General features: G+C 36.6%; 1 protein-coding gene across 1 annotated transcript in view; it reads right to left on the reverse strand.

Moving 5' to 3' along the window:
• Window positions 1-20,707, reverse strand: part of LOC132424011 (multidrug resistance-associated protein 1-like) — a 74,980-nt gene that overhangs the window by 42,853 nt on the left and 11,420 nt on the right. The window contains exons 3-9 of the mRNA XM_060009840.1: window positions 19,533-19,680; window positions 18,647-18,789; window positions 13,186-13,363; window positions 7,306-7,560; window positions 5,981-6,046; window positions 2,617-2,754; window positions 1,058-1,204 (exon numbers count right to left, since the gene is read on the reverse strand). Of these exons, the coding sequence (XP_059865823.1) occupies window positions 1,058-1,204; window positions 2,617-2,754; window positions 5,981-6,046; window positions 7,306-7,560; window positions 13,186-13,363; window positions 18,647-18,789; window positions 19,533-19,680 (1,075 nt within the window). The remainder of the gene's footprint in view (window positions 1-1,057; window positions 1,205-2,616; window positions 2,755-5,980; window positions 6,047-7,305; window positions 7,561-13,185; window positions 13,364-18,646; window positions 18,790-19,532; window positions 19,681-20,707) is intronic.

Genomic DNA, 20,707 nt, shown 5'->3' on the forward strand with positions numbered 1-20,707 from the left:
TAGTAGCATACCACTAGGAGTTGGAAGACACTTTGCCATACCAGACCTTTAGCTAGATTCTAATTTCAAAAGCAAAACTAAACTGTTACTCTAAGAATGACATTTTCTTTAAGAGAAGTGTGCTGTGAAACAAGTGTTAAAAGCATCACAACAATAGTACTTCTATGCCCTCTGTTGGTCATTATTAGTAAAATAACATAAAAATGGTATTATGTAACAAAAATAGCTTAATTGGTATTTACTATAGAAGTATGTTACTCTTCGTTTAAATAATTTAAAAATTAAAAGGCAAAGTCCTTAGATCAAAGAGCCGGTTCCAATAAGCAAAGATTCACTTTGTTTATGAACCCAGACTTGAAAAGGATTTGATGGTGGAATGCCCAAACCTGATATCAAAAAAATTTAACTGAGAAAATCTCAGGGCAAAGGGATGAAGGAACTCAGTTCTTTGGATTCCTTGTGGTTTTAGCCACCTTCTACTCATTATAGCATCTAAAGAGCCTCTAGCAATTGGAGATTACAATAAAAGCAGGCTGAACCAGATACCTCAAACAAGGTTTGTTGGCAGACTAATATTATCAATGCACTTTTCTCCCTGGTTTATTCATTTAGTATAGACGAAATGCTGCTGAACCCTGGGAAAATTCAGATCCAGCTCTGTGCAAAGCACCTAGTTAAAAATTTTTCAGCTGAAAACAGAAAATGAACCCTTTAATGGCATAGTGTCAAACACCAAATTTTAAAAAGCTAAATAAAAGAAACTAACACTTAGCAAAGAAAACAGTATCACATATTGAAAAGTCATTTTCAATTGACTTTCTATTGAAAAGACGCGTAAAAGTCATTTTTATAGAAGAGAAGCACAGGCAAAGAAGACACGATTCCTTCCATTCTATAATGTTCTCTATTGCTGATTAAATCAGGGAGGTTAACTTTGAAAGCAGTGTAAAGCAACTACAAAAAGTGAAATTTAAAAAAAAGACAAAGAAATGAAATATGCAAAACCATAGATTTCAGTAGAGAAATGATTCTCAGTTTAAGGATACTTTGGATGTACCTGGACCACAGCTGAGATCACCATTGGTAAATCAGACAGAGGAAGCCTCAAAATATTAAACAAAGACAGAGATGTGAACACTTTAGTGGCTGTTAAAATGTTGCCTTCGTCCAGTAAGAAATAGACCCCAAATGTTGCCAGGGACACCTTAAAAATAGAGATATGTTATTATCTTCAATTATTCAATTATGAGTTAGAGACTCAAAATTAGGAAAGAAAATTTTAATAACCTTTATTGTTGCTGTTTACCAAAATTCAGTACAATTCAGTACTACTGCAGAAAGTTATGAAATCAATGTTTAGTACAGATCATACAATTGTGTATCTTAGATAACGACATCCTGTGAACATGTGGTCTAGCTTCCTTCTTTGACATATCGTATTTTCACTAGAGCAATTATTCCCATTTAAAACGTATAGTAGTTCATCTTTTTTCAAAGTGGAGAAGTTTTATGTAAATTTTTGCCAGTAATGTGTGCATACCTTCTGTCTCATATTCAATAATTATACTTTCTCTGTGTCTTAGTATTAACTAAGGAAGGCATAAATAAATCACGACTGATAAGATTTATATTTACTCGCGTTAAGTTTCATTTAGAAAAGGCAGAAAAGTTCATTTATGCATGAGAATGTATTGACTATTTATCATGTACACAGGACTGTCTTAAACAAATGTTTCTTGGACATTTCTACTAAAGTATTCCAAATGTAAATATTGCTTTTACTTTCATAATACCCATATGTCTGTTTGAATAAAAAATAATAATATTTTAAATTAACAACAGGGGAAACATATAGAATGTTCCCTGACCCCATCACCACTGAGAGTGGTAACTTTGGTTAAAATTGATGCTTCAGGTATATGTAGTTTTCTTATCCTTTGGCTTTCAGCTGCTGCTTCATATTTTAAGGCAATTTATACTCTTTAAATAGCATGAGATTCCCAATATTTGTATGAAGTGACAGAAGAAGAATGACCTCAGTTCATATCAATTCACCTACAAATACTAATTCTATAACTTTGAGGATGTTTCCAAACTATCAATATTTCCATTTCCTTTTGTGAAATGAGAAAAGTAATGCCTTATTATTTCAAGAATGAAATAAAGCAATGCATATAACTTGTCTGGTAAACAGTAGAAACACTCAATAAATGTTTAGATAACTTCCCTTCCCAACTCTATGTAGTGTGACTTTGGGTCTTGCTTAAAATGGATTAATCATGAAAATCAAAAAACTTTAGAGCTGAAATGGAACTCTGAAATACAGGTTATATTTTTTAAGAATGAGGATGGCATATGTTCAATCCATAAGAAATTTACAAAGATGTAAAATCTTATTATATATAAAAAATACAGACCAATGAGAATGCACGAAAAAATTTTTCCCCTTCTTTAAAACTTTCATTCTCTTATCTCCATAGGTTAATGACTGCATACTTTTTAATTTAAATTCAGATAAAGAAGATTTCACTTTGGACACCTTAATTCCAGGTAATTTGAAGGTGAATCCACAAATCAAATTTGAAAATCAAAACAAGAAATAATACACACACTCACAAAGAATGGAACGCAAGTTAAAGTCAGCATAGAAAATACAGCAAGATACCCAGCTGATTCTTGAACTTCCAATTCCTGTTCTCGAATTTCAATAATCTTCTTTTTATAGGAGGGTTCCCATGCATAAAGTTTAAGGATCTGTGAAGAAGTCAGACAATGACTATTTGACAATCAATATCATAGAAGGAATAAAAGCATGCACACATACAAATACACACACTATAACACATACACACACTCACATAATTGTGTAGGTAAAAAAAACAGATGTTACCTATAAAGTAAAGAAAATTTCTCCTGTTTTCAACTGAGTCAAAACACTTCCTGAATTGTGTTTTTTTGGGGTGGGTCGGGGGAGGAAATCACCATTTCCCCAGGCTTATGTCTCTCTTACCCACCAGTAGCTTATTCTTGAGCCAGATTTTGGCAACATCCCAGTTCCTGGCATGAGCTCCATAGCAGTTTCTATCTAGCTTAATCCTGTCAATTTTCCTTCTGGTCCAACTCTCAGTTCTGTTCTCTTCCCATTTCTAAATATCTAAGCTTCTCTCCTTGGTCTCCTAATTTCTTGAAAACTGATGTCTTGGGACTTCAAGCCATTTTCTGAAAGGTTACTGGTGTTCTGAGGTTGTAAACTATTTTCTGAGATGGAAAACATGCAGAAGCAGAATCATACAATGGCTCACCACATATGTTTTAGAGTGAGATAGACCTACATTCAAATTCCAGCTCTATCTCTTTGTGATGATTAATTTTATGTGTTAATTTGGCTACGTTATGTTGCCCAGTTCTTTGATTAAACACCAGTCTAGATGTTGCTGTGAAGGTAATTTTTAGATCTGATTACCATTTAAATCATCAGACTTTAAATAAAGCAGATTACCCTCCATTAAATGGGTTGGCCTCATCCAATCAGTTGAAGACATTAAGAGAAAAAACTGAGGCTCCCTGAGAAGGAAGGAATTCTGCCTCCAGACTCAAGATGGCAACATCAACTCCTGCTGGAATTTCCAGGCTGCTCAACAGATTTCACACTTGCCAGCCCCCATAATCATAAGCCAATTCCTTAAAATAAATCTTTATCTATCTATCTATCTATCTATCTATCTATCTATCATCTATCTATCTATCTATCTATCTATCTATCTATCTATCTATCTGTCTATCTGTCCTATTACTCCTGGTTTTCTGGAGATCCCTAATAATCTCTCATCAGATCTGTGAACTTAGACATGACCCTTACCTGCTCAGATACTTTGTTTCCTTATTTGTAAAATGAAAATGAGAAATCTTTTTCTTGAGGTTTATAAGAGGAAACAGATATAAAGTGATAGGCACAGTGCATGACACATAGAAAATGTTCAATAAATGCTAATATATTATCATTATCAAATAGAGGCTCTATGACACCTGTTTTCAGACTCCAAGGATGCAAACTGCTCACACCTTTAAACTATACTAATTGATTGCCACTTGGACCTCTACCAATATTCTAGTGTATTTACTACTGGGACTGCTATGTTAAATCTTGAACTTTGCTTAGATCTTGAGGAAATTTTCTTTTATTTTATCTACACTGTCCTAGTCCTACTGATAATACAAATTTCCTTTTATGAATATCAATACTTAAAACCTATGAACATACATCACTCTACTTTCTAATGGATGCAGGAGCTCTCAATTAACCCACCAAGAGGTGCAAGATGCATCTGGATCATATACTTTGGGGATGTGTGACCTTATTGAATAATCTGAGTTAAATTTCAGAGTTAGTTACTGCCATTCTAAAGTTCAGATGATTAAATGGATAACAGCCTCCTTTCAAGGTATCTTCAATCTAACAATGTCTTTCACTTCAGTAATTTATATTTTTGTAAAAATTCTACACAGCACAATACAGTATATCATTTATTGATTCTAAGGTGAATCAATGGGTACATATAATGGGTTTATTCTGTGTATATAATGATAGATGCACCAGACAGAGGGAATGTCCTATGCATCTTTAAATGTTAGAAGGAGGGCTTCCCTGGTGACGCAGTGGTTGAGAGTCCGCCTGCCGATGCAGGGGACACGGGTTCATGTCCCGGTCCGGGAAGATCCCACATGCCGCGGAGCAGCTGGGCCTGTGAGCCATGGCTGCTGAGCCTGTGTGTCAGGAGCCTGTGGAGCCTGTGCTCCGCAACGGGAGAGGCCATAACGGTGAGAGGCCACAACGGTGAGAGGCCCGCGTACCGCAAAATAAATAAATAAATAAAATAAATGTTAGAAGGAAATTCCATGTGAACTCTGCAAATTTTGTGCTTTAGAAAAATCTGGTAAGCTATAATCCAAGTGCAATAGGATTTGAAATTATATACAGGTCTCCAATTTACAATGATTCAATTTAGGATTTTTCAGCTCTAGGATGGTGCAAAAGCAATGCTCATTCAATGGAAACTGCACCTCCAATTTCGGATTTTGATCTTTTCCCGGGTTAGTAATATGTGGTATACTACTCTGTCATGACGCTGGGCAGCCACACAGTCCAGAGAGTAAACAACCAATACACTTGCAACCATTCTGTAACCATACTACCATTCTGTTTTTCACTTTCAGTACAGTATTCAATAAATTAATGAACTTTTCAACACCTTATTATAAAATAGGCTCTGTGTTAGATGATTTTGCCCAACTGTAGTCTAATGTAAGTGATCTGAGCATATTTAGGCTAGGCTAAGCTATGATATTCAGTATGTCAGGTGTATTAAATGCATTTTCGACTTAAGGATATTTTCAGCTTATGATGGGTTTATCAGGATATAGCTCCATTGTAAATTCAGGAAGATCTCTATTCAAAAGTTCAAAAGGTTTCACTCATTTTATCACAGAGAAAATGTTAGTGGTGTGGCATGGGGGTAGCTTTTCTAGGAAACAAATAATCTGTAACACACCTTTCACAGAATAGCATTTGTATGATCATTTCTATTCTGAGTAAAAGAACCCCATATAAATCTGCCTTCTCATCACTTACCCTGTCTGTATAAATCTGCCTTCACACTGATGACAATGATATTGTCACTCTGCCCTGCTTCATCCCATCACTTCTACCCTTGAAACAAGTAATATTTTGTATCTTTTGGGATGTTTGTGTTTAGTTGTTGGTTGAGAATCAAAAAAAAAAAAAAGCCTGCATTTTATTTGGCTTTATTTAAATGTTATTTCAACAATAAGAATTCCTATACATCTGAAATCTAAAATACTCCCTCAAAAATTATACTTATATCATTACTTTGATATTGAGAATGCTAAAAAATTCATTTATTGTTTAACTCATTGCTATATTCTAAATAGTTAAATTAAAGGTATGCTCTTTTTATATTACCTTAATTCCATGTAAGATTTCATTGAGCAGTTTTATCTGTTTGTCTTTGTTCTTCGTTTGGCTTTTCTAGGTAAGGAAAAGAAAATGAAAGTATATTTGACGAGAGTTGCTAATACTTTAATTGACATGACCATAGCTATTTTTAAAAATACAATGTATTTCCTCTATTTTGTATAATATTTTATATAAAACCATCTTATAATGTTCATGCAATATTATTCTGTTGATAATGTTAGAAAATAGTTATAAATAGACATTATAAACTTGAAAGTAGCCAGCAGTAGGATAAAAACAAGGTGTACATTTTCCAAAAGAGTAGAAAATATAATAGTTATTTAGAGTGGAATGATAAAATAATATCCATAGTCTATTAAAATGGGATAAAATTCCCCAAACTCTATCAATTATATATATATATAAATAAAGGTTTCTATATTTTAAGTGTACTATCTTGAGTGTTATTAGTACTTTGGAAATTAGAGTGATTAAAATGTATATTTTCAAATACTGTCTTTTTGGCAAACATTATATAAGTATTATACATTTATTCAAATGCTTAATATTTATATTATTTTATACTTATTATTGTTTAGGTATTGCTTCTTAAGGGTTTCCTCCAATAATACTGTCACAATTATTTTATATATAATAATAAGTATTTGTATATCTAACAAAGTACACATTTACAAGTTAATATCCTTAATATTGTTTGTATGATTAAAGCATATTTTCTGTTTGGAATATTTGTATATAATATTGGAGTCTCTTTGGATGTCTTAGGGCTCTAGATTAAGGTCCTAAAAATGTAAGTCCAGGGCTTCCCTGGTGGCGCAGTGGTTGGGAGTCCGCCTGCCAATGCAGGGGACACGGGTTCGTGCCCCGGTCCGGGAAGATCCCACGTGCCACGGAGCGGCTGGGCCCGTGAGCCATGGCCGCTGAGCCTGCGCGTCCGGAGCCTGTGCCCCGCAACGCAAGAGGCCAAAGCAGTGAGAGGCCCGTGTACCTCAAAAAAAAAAAAAAAAAAAAGTAAGTCCATTCCTAAAAATTTGACTTACAATCATTTAAAATCAGAATATTTTTTAAAAATTAGTTTAAAAGAATTCACTGAAAAACCTGTTATTCTAAATACTAGTGTGTTTAGTAATTCGTAATTATTTTATAGTCATATGTTATTTTCTATTTCTCATCTTTAAAGCCTAATCTTTTTGGTAATTACTTGAAAACTTCAGAAAAATATAAAAGAAGGCATAAATTTTCAGCACCTAAATGTATTAAAGTAATAAGTACTATTGAACACATGTAACTTGAGGCAATCATATTCTTACCTTCAGCTTTTTCATTCTATTTGCAACTAAAGTATTCATTGGGATAACAAACACAAGGACTGCTACCCCTGCTAACACTGCTGGACCCAGCTCTTGCCAAAGGAATGATACGGCCATCAGGATTTGAAAAGGACCTGACCAAAGGAGATTGATGTTTGCGGTCAAGTCCATGAGCTGCTGGGCATCTGCTGACATCAAGTTAATAATTTCCCCAGTGGAAAACTTTTTTCTAGAAACATTAGATAAAAGCAGGGCCTGGAAAAAGAGAAGCAAAATACTCAGAGTTCTGTAGATCATGAGGGATCTTTACAGTCAAACAATGGTAACTTTTAACTAAAAATGAAAATTTGTAATATATTTAGACAAATATGCATGATTACTTATGCATCAGATCATATAATATCAAGAGCTATGTTTTTAGATGAAGAAAAAACAATTATTGATCAAATTACATAGTTTTAAAATTTACTATGTATTGGTAGAGAGTAACAGTTGGATTCCCAAGCAAATACATTCACCAAGGACCCTTTACAATTTGTGGAATTGAAAAACTGCAAAAGAAATCAATTCTAGATTTCTAGCACTGAGTTCCTCTCTATTTACTGGCGTATAATGCTAAACCATCTAACTTTTATCAATACAAAGTACACAAGTGAATCAATGAATATCTAATGAATGCTAATTTTTCAATGATACAGTCCTAAATCTTAAAGAGATTATAATCTAATTGTGCAGTCCACTCCCCTCCTACACAAAGGTCCTACACACAGGCTGATTATAACAATAGGTAAGAAGGGCCATGGGGATTCAGAGAGATAAGAGTATTGAAAAGGCTTCATGGACAAGTTGGAAATACATGTTTTCTTTTCTTCCAAAGCCTAATTCTCACTTTCCCTCTGTGTATGTTATTTAATATTATATTGAATTCAATATCCTTAAGGTTAATTACTGGTATCTTCTTACTAAGGTTGATATTAGAAATTCATTTATTTAATTTCCCACTCATTTAAAATTCCCAGTGAAAAGCATAAATAACTGTAAAAATAGTGGAAATTTATATTTAAACTGGAAAAGAGGCAAAAGTCCATTCATATGACAAAAGTTCTAAAGAATTTCCATCACATTGATTTAAAGAGAGACAGGATTGAGAGCTGGATCTAACAAAAGTAAATGGTATACAGGAGGCACTCAAAATCTATTTATTCAATAAATGACTAATACAAAGCCAGAGGAAAAGCCCATCTGGAAAAAAAGTAGGCAGGGCCTTCAGTGGAACACTTCTAACATTCCCTAGCTTAAAGCCGAGGGGCTCAGTGCGTGTGGGAGGTCATGAGGCTGCTGGAGGAGATGCACAAACCTGGGAGTTTCACAGAGTGTCAGGATCCCCCTAAGCCCTATGGCTACTGCAGTGTTGAATCCTTTACATTTCTGCTACTGACTTCTAAGGGGCACAGTGGTGTTGATGATAAAACAGAATAAACACTGCTCCCATAAGAGGAAAAAAGGAAAAAATACTAATCACAACAATAGTTAGGCTTCTATCCACGCCTCCTCCAAATGTAGCTTTGTAAACTCCCTTAATAAGTTATTGACCATTTAAAGTGGCCAAGTAAAACAATGGAAATCCAAGAAGAGTTATTCTCATTTCATTAAGACTATAGCATTTTTTAAGAGAGATCCATTGATCTCTAATAGCACCCACCCCCAACTTACTATTATAAACAAATATAAACTCTTTTCTCCCACTTTTCTAGAAGGAAAAGATAAACCACACTTAGTATTTATGAAAATACTAAAAGACTGAGTAATTCAAAATCATCAAATTATCCAAGGAACCAAATAAATACCCTCCTTTTGGAAAACACACAAAGCACAACTGTCACCCGCAAAACCCAGTAACAATTCTAGTGGGAGGGAGGGAGACGCAAGAGGGAAGAGATATGGGGACATATGTATATGTATAACTGATTCACTTTGTTATAAAGCAGAAACTAACACACCATTGTAAAAAAAAAAACAATTCTAAGGGGACTGGGTAATACAATAAAGTCTAACCTTTTTTTTTCCCTTTCCCTGGGTGTTTAGTCTAGTCTCACTTGCTCCCAGGGGACAGTGTGCAGAGGCCTCGCACCCAGCCCTTCAGACCAGAGTTCCTGCTGAGAAAGGAAACGGCCGAGCCTACACCGATGCTCGGTGTCGGGGTGCACTAGCCACGCATGACACTTAATCCAAGATGGCAGCAGCGGGCCGCGAGCAGAGATGTTGGGCCTGGCACCTTGATCAGGAGCCTGAGCAGCACAGCTGCAACCACCCAGCAAGAACCCCGCCCCCTCCCCTCCCCTCCCCGCCAGCCTGTCGGGAGAGCCCAGTGCTGTAGAGCAGCGGTCCCCAAGGACTGGTTTCCTGGAAGAAAATTCTTCCACGGACTGGGGGTCCGGGGTGGAGGGGGATTGTGGACCCCTGCTCTAGAGCGAGCTCCCGTCTCTCCGTTATCTGATCAGAGAATAAAGCTTTCCTTTGCTCCTAACCCAATCTTGGTGGGCTCGAAGGACACTGAACAGAAGGACCCTTGTTGGGGACCCACTCAGGAGGATCTGTAACACAACTATGTGACTCGTCACTTTTTGAAACTTCATTCATTTCATTGACTGAATTATGCTCTAAGAAGACCCAGATAAACCAGATATGGCTTCCAACCTCAAAAACCCTTTTTATGGACTGGAAATATCTTTTTATCACTGAGCTCAATTCACTAATGGTTCATTTCATCTTATGATGATGAAATTTGTTTTACAATTTCACATTCTCCCTCGTGTATTTGTTCCTTTCTGGACTCATTGCCATGGCCCTGGTTCATATCTTTATTTCCTGAACTATTTTTCCTGACCATCCTAGCTGTAAGTCATAGACATCATATAATTTAGAACTTGCTGGGCCCTAAACACTTCTATCCCAGTGATTCTCAAACAGTGGTTGCCATACTTCTAATGAGTCATGGTGTTCGTAAAGGTGGATCCTCATAAATCTATGAGAATTCATTTCTTTTCAGTTCCTTTGGATGCAAAATAAGTATGCCAGGATTTTCTTTCTCTCTCCTCCTTCTGATCACACTTAAGTATATCTATTTTAAAGAATGGAAACAGAATTTTATCAGTTTTCTTTATATTATATACTTCCCACAATTAAGGAAAGAATAAACCTTTAAGCCACAAATGTAGACAGTCTAGACACGGTTATTCAACTTAAATTTAATTGAAATTAAAAATCTACTTCCTTACTCTTACTAGCCACGTTTCAGTTTCAAGGGTTCAACAGCCATATATGACTAGTGGCTACGATACTGGGCAATGTGGATATAGAATATTTTAAAAAATCACAGAAACTCCTATTGGATGGTATTTGATGGAAGAATGCCCTCAGACTGCCCACATTAAGCCCAGGACTACCTGATGCTGCTTTTGAACCATATCTTGTTTCTTAGCCCTCAAGAATTCCCATGGAGGGCTTCCCTGGTGGCGCAGTGGTGGAGAGTCCGCCTGCCGATGCAGGGGACATGGGTTCGCGCCCCGGTCCGGGAGGATCCCACATGCCGCGGAGCGGCTGGGCCCATTAGCCATGGCCGCTCAACCTGCGCGTCCGGAGCCTGTGCTCCGCAACGGGAGAGGCCACAACAGTGAAAGGCCTGCCTAACGCAAAAAAAAAAAAAAAAGAATTCCCATGGAGCCTGCAACGGAGAGCTAAGGGGTAACAAAACCTGAGTTTTAAGACCCAAAGACTCGTGTAGTGATCAAGTGGAAGGAGGCCTGTGTTCTTCCCCACAAACCTTAAAAAATGATGTTCCCTGAACTTTACTCCAAAGTAGCAGCAGTCATGTGGATGGATACAGAACAAGAGCTTTCAAACACCTCCCTTCCTCACCAAGAAAAAGGTGTGAGACCAGCTTTAACCCAGTGTAACAAATCCCTGGTGAAGGAGGGCCAGTGTCAGATGAACATGGGTCATCTGGTGCCACTATGAGAGCCATTTAGGATCTTGAAGTTATCTAAATATGACAAAAATCAGAATCCTAAAATCTGTATAGGAGAAGGGAAATTTAGCAACCCCAGTTGGTCCCCCTGGAAAGCAGATATAGGATAAGAGACTCAGAAGGAAGACTGCCTTATATTTGTGCCACTGCATGGGCTGTCCCAGAGCATCCTAGCACTACAGGTCACTACTAATATCTTCCGCTGTTTGTCTGATGGAGTTAGAATTAAATCTTAATCCCTACTGCAGGATCCACTGAACCAGCTTGATTGCTGTATTCCTTTGATCCTTGAGTGCCCTTTGTTATTAAACATTCTCTAAGGACCCATACAGTCTCACTCTTGTAGACTCTGTTCCCTCTTACATTATCTCCAGGGTCTTTTTGCCCTTATGATGGACTCACCCATAGCACTTGATTTTCCTTTTTATTTCGGACAGTTTGCTCCAATTTCTACCGCTATCTACTCTTTTATGCTTGTAAATGCACCCCAATCCTATACCTAAACTCCAATGCTTAAATCAATGAATGAAGTCCTGTTCCATATAGACCATATATCGAAAACAAATGTTAGCATTTAAACTGATTCCTAGACTCTTTGATCAATCTTTTCTCCATATTTGGATTCTGTAAATTCTCAGAATTTACAGCCGTTAAAATTACAACTGGGGCAGCCTCTCTGACCCTGTACCTGGGCTACGTTATACAGAGCTAGCTCTACTTCAAGTTCAGTATTTCCTGGCTCAATTGAGCTTGGGTCATTCCAGAGTCTCTAAAATCACTCTATGCCTCCATTTTGGCCTAATATGGCCAAATCGTCTGTAACACTTCATGCCCAGGTCAACCCAAATTATATTTCCTTCCACTTACACAAATCCTACAGCTTTCCGAAAGACTATTTCAAGTCTCCTTTCTATGTGAAACCTTCCTTAACTGCCTACACACATTGTAGATTTCCTGCTTATCTGATCTCTTATAATATCTGCATTTAGTTCCACACATTTATTATGTATGTTAATAGTTCTCTCCAGTTTCTTGAAGGCAATGGCTCATTTATTCACTTACTCAGTCTTCCAACTTTTATAAAAATGTGTAAAAGCCACTCTCTTAGATGATAAAGGTACAACAGGTTAAAAAGTTCCTATTCCAAATCTGAAGAGCCCACAATTTAAAGAGGAGTACAGACTAAGAAGGCAAAATACTCCTGTTGATTTAATAACTCCGTGATAACTACGGGAGGGAGGAAACTCTTTAATTGTTTGTAACTATCATGTAAATAAAAGGCTCTGAATGGTAAAGAGGTGGTATTTAAAATTGTATTTTCAAGAAAGGACAAATTAAACTTTAAGGTCATGCTAGGTATAAGGATCAGGTAGGTTTTGGGGTGGGTGGGAGAGGGCTTGGACTCAAAGAGAAATAGGTAACGACTGTAGAGAGAAGGATGGCTTTGTTGCATGAAAAGACAGAGTGAGCAGAGCAAGTAAAAGGTACTATGTAGATGGAACATGATCATGGAAAGGAATTTTATTGATACATAAATATAGACAACCATAAAACATTCAATTCCATTCATCTTCTGAGGAGGAGTTAAGTGATGTAACAGTGGACACAGAATATCATTTAATTTCATGGATTGGAGTTGACTAGAAATTTCAGGGACTATAGACAGAGGACCCTATAAAGAAATTAATGTAACCAATATTGATGAGTCAAAGTTCTTTCATAGCAAAATAAATGTATATTCAAAGGACACACTAGAACTTTTTAACATACACTTCTATTTTTCCAGATCCCTTATTTGAAAGCACATAAGGATACGGTTCATTTAGAAATTGGGAATTTCTTCAATCTTTTACCTTCTTGTAGATCAGTCCAATTACAGCTGTCTTAATTTTTGCTGAAGTGAGCATGTTAAAACGTTGGTACTGCTGAAGGATCAGGGTTTGCAAGAAGACTACGACAAAAAGTGCCAAAGCATAACCATAGCCACTCCAGCCAAAATCTGGGCGGTGTTCACAGAAAATGATCATTTGCCTGAATGTCATATGCAAATTGAGAAAAGAGAAGAAATGTTAAACATCTGAAGTAATAAAATGCTTATGTGAATTAAGTGCTGTCAAAATGTTACACACACACACACACACACACACACACACACACACACACGTACATACTCTTGCCTGTTCTTCTTTTACTTGCCCAATTTGGCATCCTTTCCCCCTTTATTTTTACTCAAGCATATATAATAAATAGAATCAACAATTATTATCGCAGGCTTGTGGGTAGAAGGATATTTTCTAGTTTTCATATGGCAATCTCATCAAATAATTAAATGTTCTGGTCTAACTTCATCATGAAAATTGAGACACAGAGACATTTAAAAGGTCTTTTTTTTTTTGCTGAAATCATGCATTTTGTTAAATATAGGGAAACATGACAATTAGAACCTAAGCAGACAATCTCTTAGCATGGCAAAAAGACACTGTTTCTTTAAAGGCCTCAATTATAGCTCCCCTTTTATTACTTTTATGCATATCCAATTTCCCTCTCCTCTACCTTTACTTATTTCCTCTTAAGTTTGGTGACAACATGGTCATCGTGATTAAGGTCAATGCTGGGTACACCTAGACAATAGGGATGGTTCTAATTATCTAAGCTTCGATCTACTTTATTAACAGCTTGGACAGTTAATAGATGTATACTTAAATGCAATTCATGTTGCCCGAATTGCTTTATAAACCAAGTACTTCAGAAATTATCTTTATTAAAATTGTACCTTCGAATCAAATATAATACCGGTGCCTCTAAAAATCCTACTATAAAACTCTAGTCACTGAAAATCACTATTTGAAGTGACCACAACCCACATAAACATTATACAACAGCAGGTTCTGTATTTTTAGTTGATGTCTATCCGATGCTATCCATTGGGACTCCAAATTATTTTTACAAAAGCAACTTACTAAATAACTTCTTGGTCTCAGAATTAAATTTCCTGAACGAGAAGCACTATTCTTCTTACTGTAGATACATCTATCAATAGACTGTTTCCTGTTTCATAAAATCAAACAACTAAATGACTATCACCAGGTACTATATTAATATGGAACTACTAAAAATATTTCCAGGAAATACTGTAAATAATCTGTGATCAAGGCATGGTAAAGACCGTAAATCTATATTCATGATATCAGATATAAATACTCATTTTTTGGTTTGACTGACATTAGAATAAAATCCCAATAAATGGGAAAAAAGAGTAAGCACCATGATCAACAAGAAACAAATTTCTTCTACTAGTAAATTAATGAAAGTATTATTTTGATATATTTATTATACATGAGACATGATCATATAAATTCATAAAATTCTGATGACTCAATTCTTCCCCAGTGTGGGAATTGTAAGCTTATTCAGCTACTCTAGAATGAGTGCTTCTTGGAAAAGCATAGCTTTGGATAAATACATTTACTCAGTAATCCATTCAGGAATTGTATTTCGTTCTATGTGCCAGGCTCTGTGCTAGGAGCTAAGGACACAAAAATTGAATAAGTTCCTGGAGGAACGTACAGTCTACTCAGGGAGAAAGACATGTCAACTGACTCATTGCAATGCAATGTTGAAATTTCTGTTTTGCAGGTGTCATCAAGCTAGTATGTTATAAAAGGTGTGTGACAAAATTAGGGAGACAATTCTCTACCCCACAGCCAAGGACTTAACAATTCTTTAGTACCCCACAGACTGCAGATTTGGGAAGAATACAGAGACACTGAATTGCTATCGTCTATAACTATTTTCAGAAAGAGTGACCACAGTGAGATTCTCTAATGAGTTTCTTGAGCAGTAGTCAGTCATTGGCAAATGGAAATCAGAACATGACTAAGAATGGCTGGGTATCACTTGCTACTCCTCTCATTTTGAATTTGAACCTAATTCCCCTCCCTTTGGATCTGAGCTGAATTAAGGAATTGCTTGACTAAAATAATATGGCCCAAGTGACATCCTGGGATTTCCAAGTCTAGGTCGTAAAACGACTTGCCTAAACTTCTTGGAATGTTTACTCTGGGAACATCCAGCTGCTATGTAAGAAGATCAACTAACCAGAGACCTCAATGCTTAAGCTAACCATTCAGAGAAGCTGTGGAGAGAGAGAAAAAGAGGGAAAGAGAGATGACCATTTCCAGCCATCCTAGCCCAGGCATCAGGCATATAAGTTTAGAAGCCATCTTCACATTTTGGTACCAGCAGATGCAGAAAAGAATCAAGGTATCACTCAGCCAACAGCTAGGTCCAAGTTCCCAGATGTATGTCTCTATTGGAGCTGCTACAACTATCTCAACTCTTCAAGCTACTCAGTGAATTCCCCAGTCATTGTGGAGCAGAGAAAAACAATCTCTGTCTGAAGCCCTGGTCCACAAAATCATGCACATAATAAAATCATGGTTGTTTTATACCACTTAGTTTTGAAGTGGCTAATTTTGCAGCAATAGATCACCAGAACAGGGCAGGAGAGAAGATGCTGGCCAATGCATCTCTGATAGATGGACTTCTGGTCATAGGTGAATGGTAATTACTCAGTGGTAACTACTTAAAAATAACTGGAATATTCAGAGGTGAGGGGCAGAGGCAGGGGGAATGAGACACCTGTTATCTTGTCTGTGGGAGGAGGGGACAGTTAATCCAGGAGACATTTGGCTTATATGTCTATAGACAAGGGAACCAAATAGAGACTCTGGGGTAAAAACAACAGAAACAGTTTTCTGACAGCAATAAATCAGCTTCTGCCCTTGGATTCCTTAACACCATTCTCTTTCGGTTCTCCTCTCTCTGTTCCAGCCACTCCTTCTCACTATCTTTTGATGGATTTCCCTGTCTTCACCACCTCTACACACTGAAAAAGCTTGTGATTTTTTGTGTGGACATCTTTACTTCCCTTCACTGTAACTAAGGTGAGCTCATCCAGAACATAGCTTGATATACCTAGTCTAATTTGGAATAGTTCCCACATTTACCACTCTAGCCTATATCTTTCCTAACTCCAAACTTATGTAGACGATTGCTCATTCAAACTTTTTACCTAAATGTCTGTCAGGGATCCCCAAGACCACTCCCTCGTTAAATGATTCATTAGAACAACTTTTAGGACTCAACATATAGTCATATCCACGAGTATTAATTATTATGGTGAAAGGATGCAAAACAAAATTAACAAAGAGAAAAGGTGAATGGGGTGAAGTCTAGGGGAAAACAGGTACAAGCTTCAAAAAGTCCTCTCTCAGTAGAGTCACAGAGAACTCTCTTAATTCTCCCAGCAGCTAGTTGTGGCAAATATGTGAAATGTTGTCCACCAGGGAAGCCCTTTAAAGACTCAGCGTCCAGGGCACCCTCTTCCTAACACACGCCCAAATTCCAGACTCTCGGAAGGAAAGCAGGTATTCAGCATGGACCATGTTGACTGTATAAACAGTCTGGAGATACTGAACCACTCCTATCAGTTAAGGTGGTGGGAACCCTCCTGAAGTTCAAGTTCCAACTGCCAGCCAAAGGCCAGCCCTATAAACAGGCCTTCCAAAGGACAGCAGTCAGGTCTGCTATTTTAATTCTTTTCTGCAGAATGGCTAATACATATTTCACATTTAGCAAATTCCACTCCCTACTTGACTCTTTCCTGAGCCTTCCATACCTTCCATAAACGGTAACTCATTTACCTTGTGATTTAACAGAAACTCGGAAGCCATCCTTGACTCCTTTCTTCCTCTCTCAACGTACGTTCAATCTATCAGTGCATTATGTTGACTCTACCTTTAAAATAAAGCGAGAAGCTGACCACGTATCACCTTCATTGCTACAACCTAGTTGAAGCCATCATTGACTTTTGCCTGGATTATCTTAGCTGTTCCTTCTTCCACTCTTGCTCTACTTTATTCTCTGTGCAGCAGCTAGAGTGATTCCTGTAAAACTGAAGTCTAATCATATCATTCTACGCTCAAAATCTCTCAAAGGTTTCCCTTCTAATATATCACGTTCCATAAGGCCCTTCAAAATCTTTTCCAGCCCCCAAATCTTTCTGACCTCAGTCTTATCACTTTCCTTTTCTGACCTCTCAGCTTCCCTGCTCCAGCCTCACTTGCCTTCTAAGGGTCCTCAAAGACACCAAGCACGCTGCTACCTCATGGCTTTAGCCATGCAATAGATATGGTCTCGGCTTCCTCCCTAACTTCCTTCAGAACTTTGTTCAAATTTCACCTTATAACAAATGTCCTCCCTAATCACCTCACAGAAAAAAACAACTTCCAGTTCCCCAGACTGGTATTCTCTACCCTATTGCCTTGCTGCACTTTGCTTTCCTTAGCACTGATTATTTCTTAATACAATTTATATTTATTCATTTGTTTAGTATTTATCTCTCCCTTCTAAGTGTCATCGGAGCAGGGACTTTTTGGTTTTTGCTCTATCCCCATGGTCTACTTAGAACAGTTTGGCATGTAGTAGGTGCTTAATAAATATTGGATAAATATGTGCCTGAATATTATTTGGGATCCAGGCAACTTGGGATTAACTCTATTCTCATGAATTAAATTGTTCTTAAAAACTCCAACTTGAAAACTTATTCAAAACAAAAAATATAACTATTAGTTCATTAAAAAAAAGTTTCCTTGTGTTTCCTTCATACGACAGGCAGAGGTAAGGAAATGTCCCCTTGAAAAAGGTAGCCTATAGTCAAGGACTCGATTTTAATGTCTGCCTGTGAATCCTTGCATATAGATACTATAGAAATATTATAGAAATTCTTTAATTTTTTTCTCTCTATGTGTACACATAAACACATACATATATATTTATATATATTTATATATTATTACCTTGGCTGATAAATTTCAATTCCCAAAAGTCCACAGCTAAGAAAAATAGAGGTATGTGTCCTTTCATTTTCTAAACATATACTCAAGCCAGATTTCCTAGATTTGAATTGTAACTCTGGCATTTTCTAGCTGTATGGTCTTAGGCAAAGTACTAGAAATTCTTTGTTTCTGCATTGTGATAGTGGGTACAATACTACTTCCTACATCATAGGATTGTTGTAAAGATTAAATAAGATAATTAATATAAAGCTTTTTAGAACAGTGCTTAGTACATGGTAGGTTTCAGTAATTACTCACTATAGTATCATAATTCACATTCATATCACAGGCAAACGTAATAGACTGCCTGTATTCTAAATAAAATTTGTAATTGAGACCTATCTCACTCTTTTTTAGTGAATGATTTGCTTATCATTTTCCTGTGGGAAGAAGAAAAAACAAGACTTCAACTTACTTCATTATGAGTGGGCTAGTGAAGGACAGAACATCAGCAAACACTTTGAATAAAGCAACTTGAATCAGGACAAACTTAAAGGTGTTCCACAATGCACGGAGCAGAGATGGTTTCCTGGTATGTGCCTCTTTATGAAAAGATGACTACATAATTAAAGAAAATAAAAACAATGTGAAAAGGGAACAGAACTAATATATAAAATATATATAAACTAACCATAAAATTAGTATTGCACTCCAAAGATAGTAAAGCAACAACAAAAAAATAAATTCAGCTAAACTTGAAAATATGGCCCATATCATTGGTATATGGTATGTCTCCAAACCACATGGCATTATTTATACCACGTGGCATAAGTGGAAAAATATTTTATTTTATCCCTTTTGTGAGTTTTGAAACTGTTTAAATAATACAGTTTTTATCTTCAAATTATATTTTCTTTTTGAGAAGTCTAAAGACTATATATATATTCATATGTGTGTGTGTGTGTGTGTGTGTGTGTGTGTGTGTGTGTGTGTGTATCATGCTACATGTGGAGAACCTATCCCTGCCCCACAAGCTTTGGCCTTGGCCACTATATGATTTACTTTGACCAACAGACATGATTCTCTGAGATATGCAGACCATCTTTGCCATGATGGATGAGGAAAGATATTGGTGAGATGCCAAAAATTATATACATATCAACACATTTGCTCCTGAGCTTTGAAGGGAAGAGATGCTTAATAATTTGATGACAGAAATTAGCTGCAATAACAACCAATTGTACTTATAGAAATGGCTTGTTATTTCACATATTTAAGGTATTTTCTATATCGATACCTCATATTTCGAACAAGCTTTATTAGTTTTTTCATTAAGTACTAACAATTTAATAATTAATTACCTTTACTTTTTGCCTCTCTTGATTCTTTAGAACTTCCTTCCTCCATTGTTTTTCAAACATGGGACACACAATATAGGAGGAATCACTTTCATTTAGTTCGAAAAGATCCTCTCTTTCCAAAGGTTTTTTATAGCCTAAAATAATTATTCTAAAAATGAAAGAGCAAGGTAAACAATTCAGCAAAATCAATAATGAAGTTAAAACTAATTTTGCACACATCAGCTTGACTTCTTGATTTATAAATTATTTTATTGATCAGGTTGGAATGACGAGAGAGTGTGTTTGAAAAATCATACAACTCTATCCTGGAGTTCAATAATGTATAATAATCCTTTGTAGCTTTTAACAGGGCTGTTTAGATATCCAATTATTCAGTGAAACACTAACTTCATTTACTCATCTCAGACTGGAGACACCCACCTACCCTACCTCCCTTACTGAAATTTAAATAGCTAACTTTCACAGTAAGGTATTCATGCCAAAACCCATATTTGCTTTTTAGGCTTGTATCAGAAGAGAAATGGATCCATCCTCTGCTGGGACTATATATACCCTTTGACACTTGACTTTACAGAATGTCCAAGTGGAGTAGCTGTATCTGCCCCACAAACTTAGGCCTTGGCCATATGACTTACTTTGATCCATAGCATATGAGTCAATGTCACAGAGCCATTTTGGAGCTGATGCCTTAAGAAGTACGGCAAGATACTGCCAGCCTCTCAGTACTTCCACGTTCCTCCATTCAAAAAGCTTGCCCCAGAGTACATGGTGAGTCATTATGCAAAAACAATGGGTCTAAACTGAGATTTTCCTAGGCAAACAAAGGTGTATGGTCTAGTTATACCACGAACGTTATTGTGGCAGACAATGATTTGTATTTACCTTACACCCATCCGTTCTGCCTCAACTCTTCCTACAAACTGGAATTTGATATTTATTCATTTGAAAATCTCTTGAACTCAGAGTAAGTGCTTATTCCAGCCACAGAGTTATGATCTATGATTGGCCTAAATCAGTCCTGGTAATCTCATTACTTTTTTGCTTAGCATTAAATAATATAACTCAGTTACGGCTAAGGAAATCTAAACAAAAGTCTACTGAGGAGAACTTTCTTTTTCAAAAGAAAACACAAAACAGGGAGTTCCCTGGTGGCCTAGTGGTTAGGAGTCCACACT

This window comes from Delphinus delphis, chromosome 4, assembly GCF_949987515.2.
Source record: "Delphinus delphis chromosome 4, mDelDel1.2, whole genome shotgun sequence".
Classification (NCBI taxonomy): domain Eukaryota; kingdom Metazoa; phylum Chordata; class Mammalia; order Artiodactyla; family Delphinidae; genus Delphinus; species Delphinus delphis.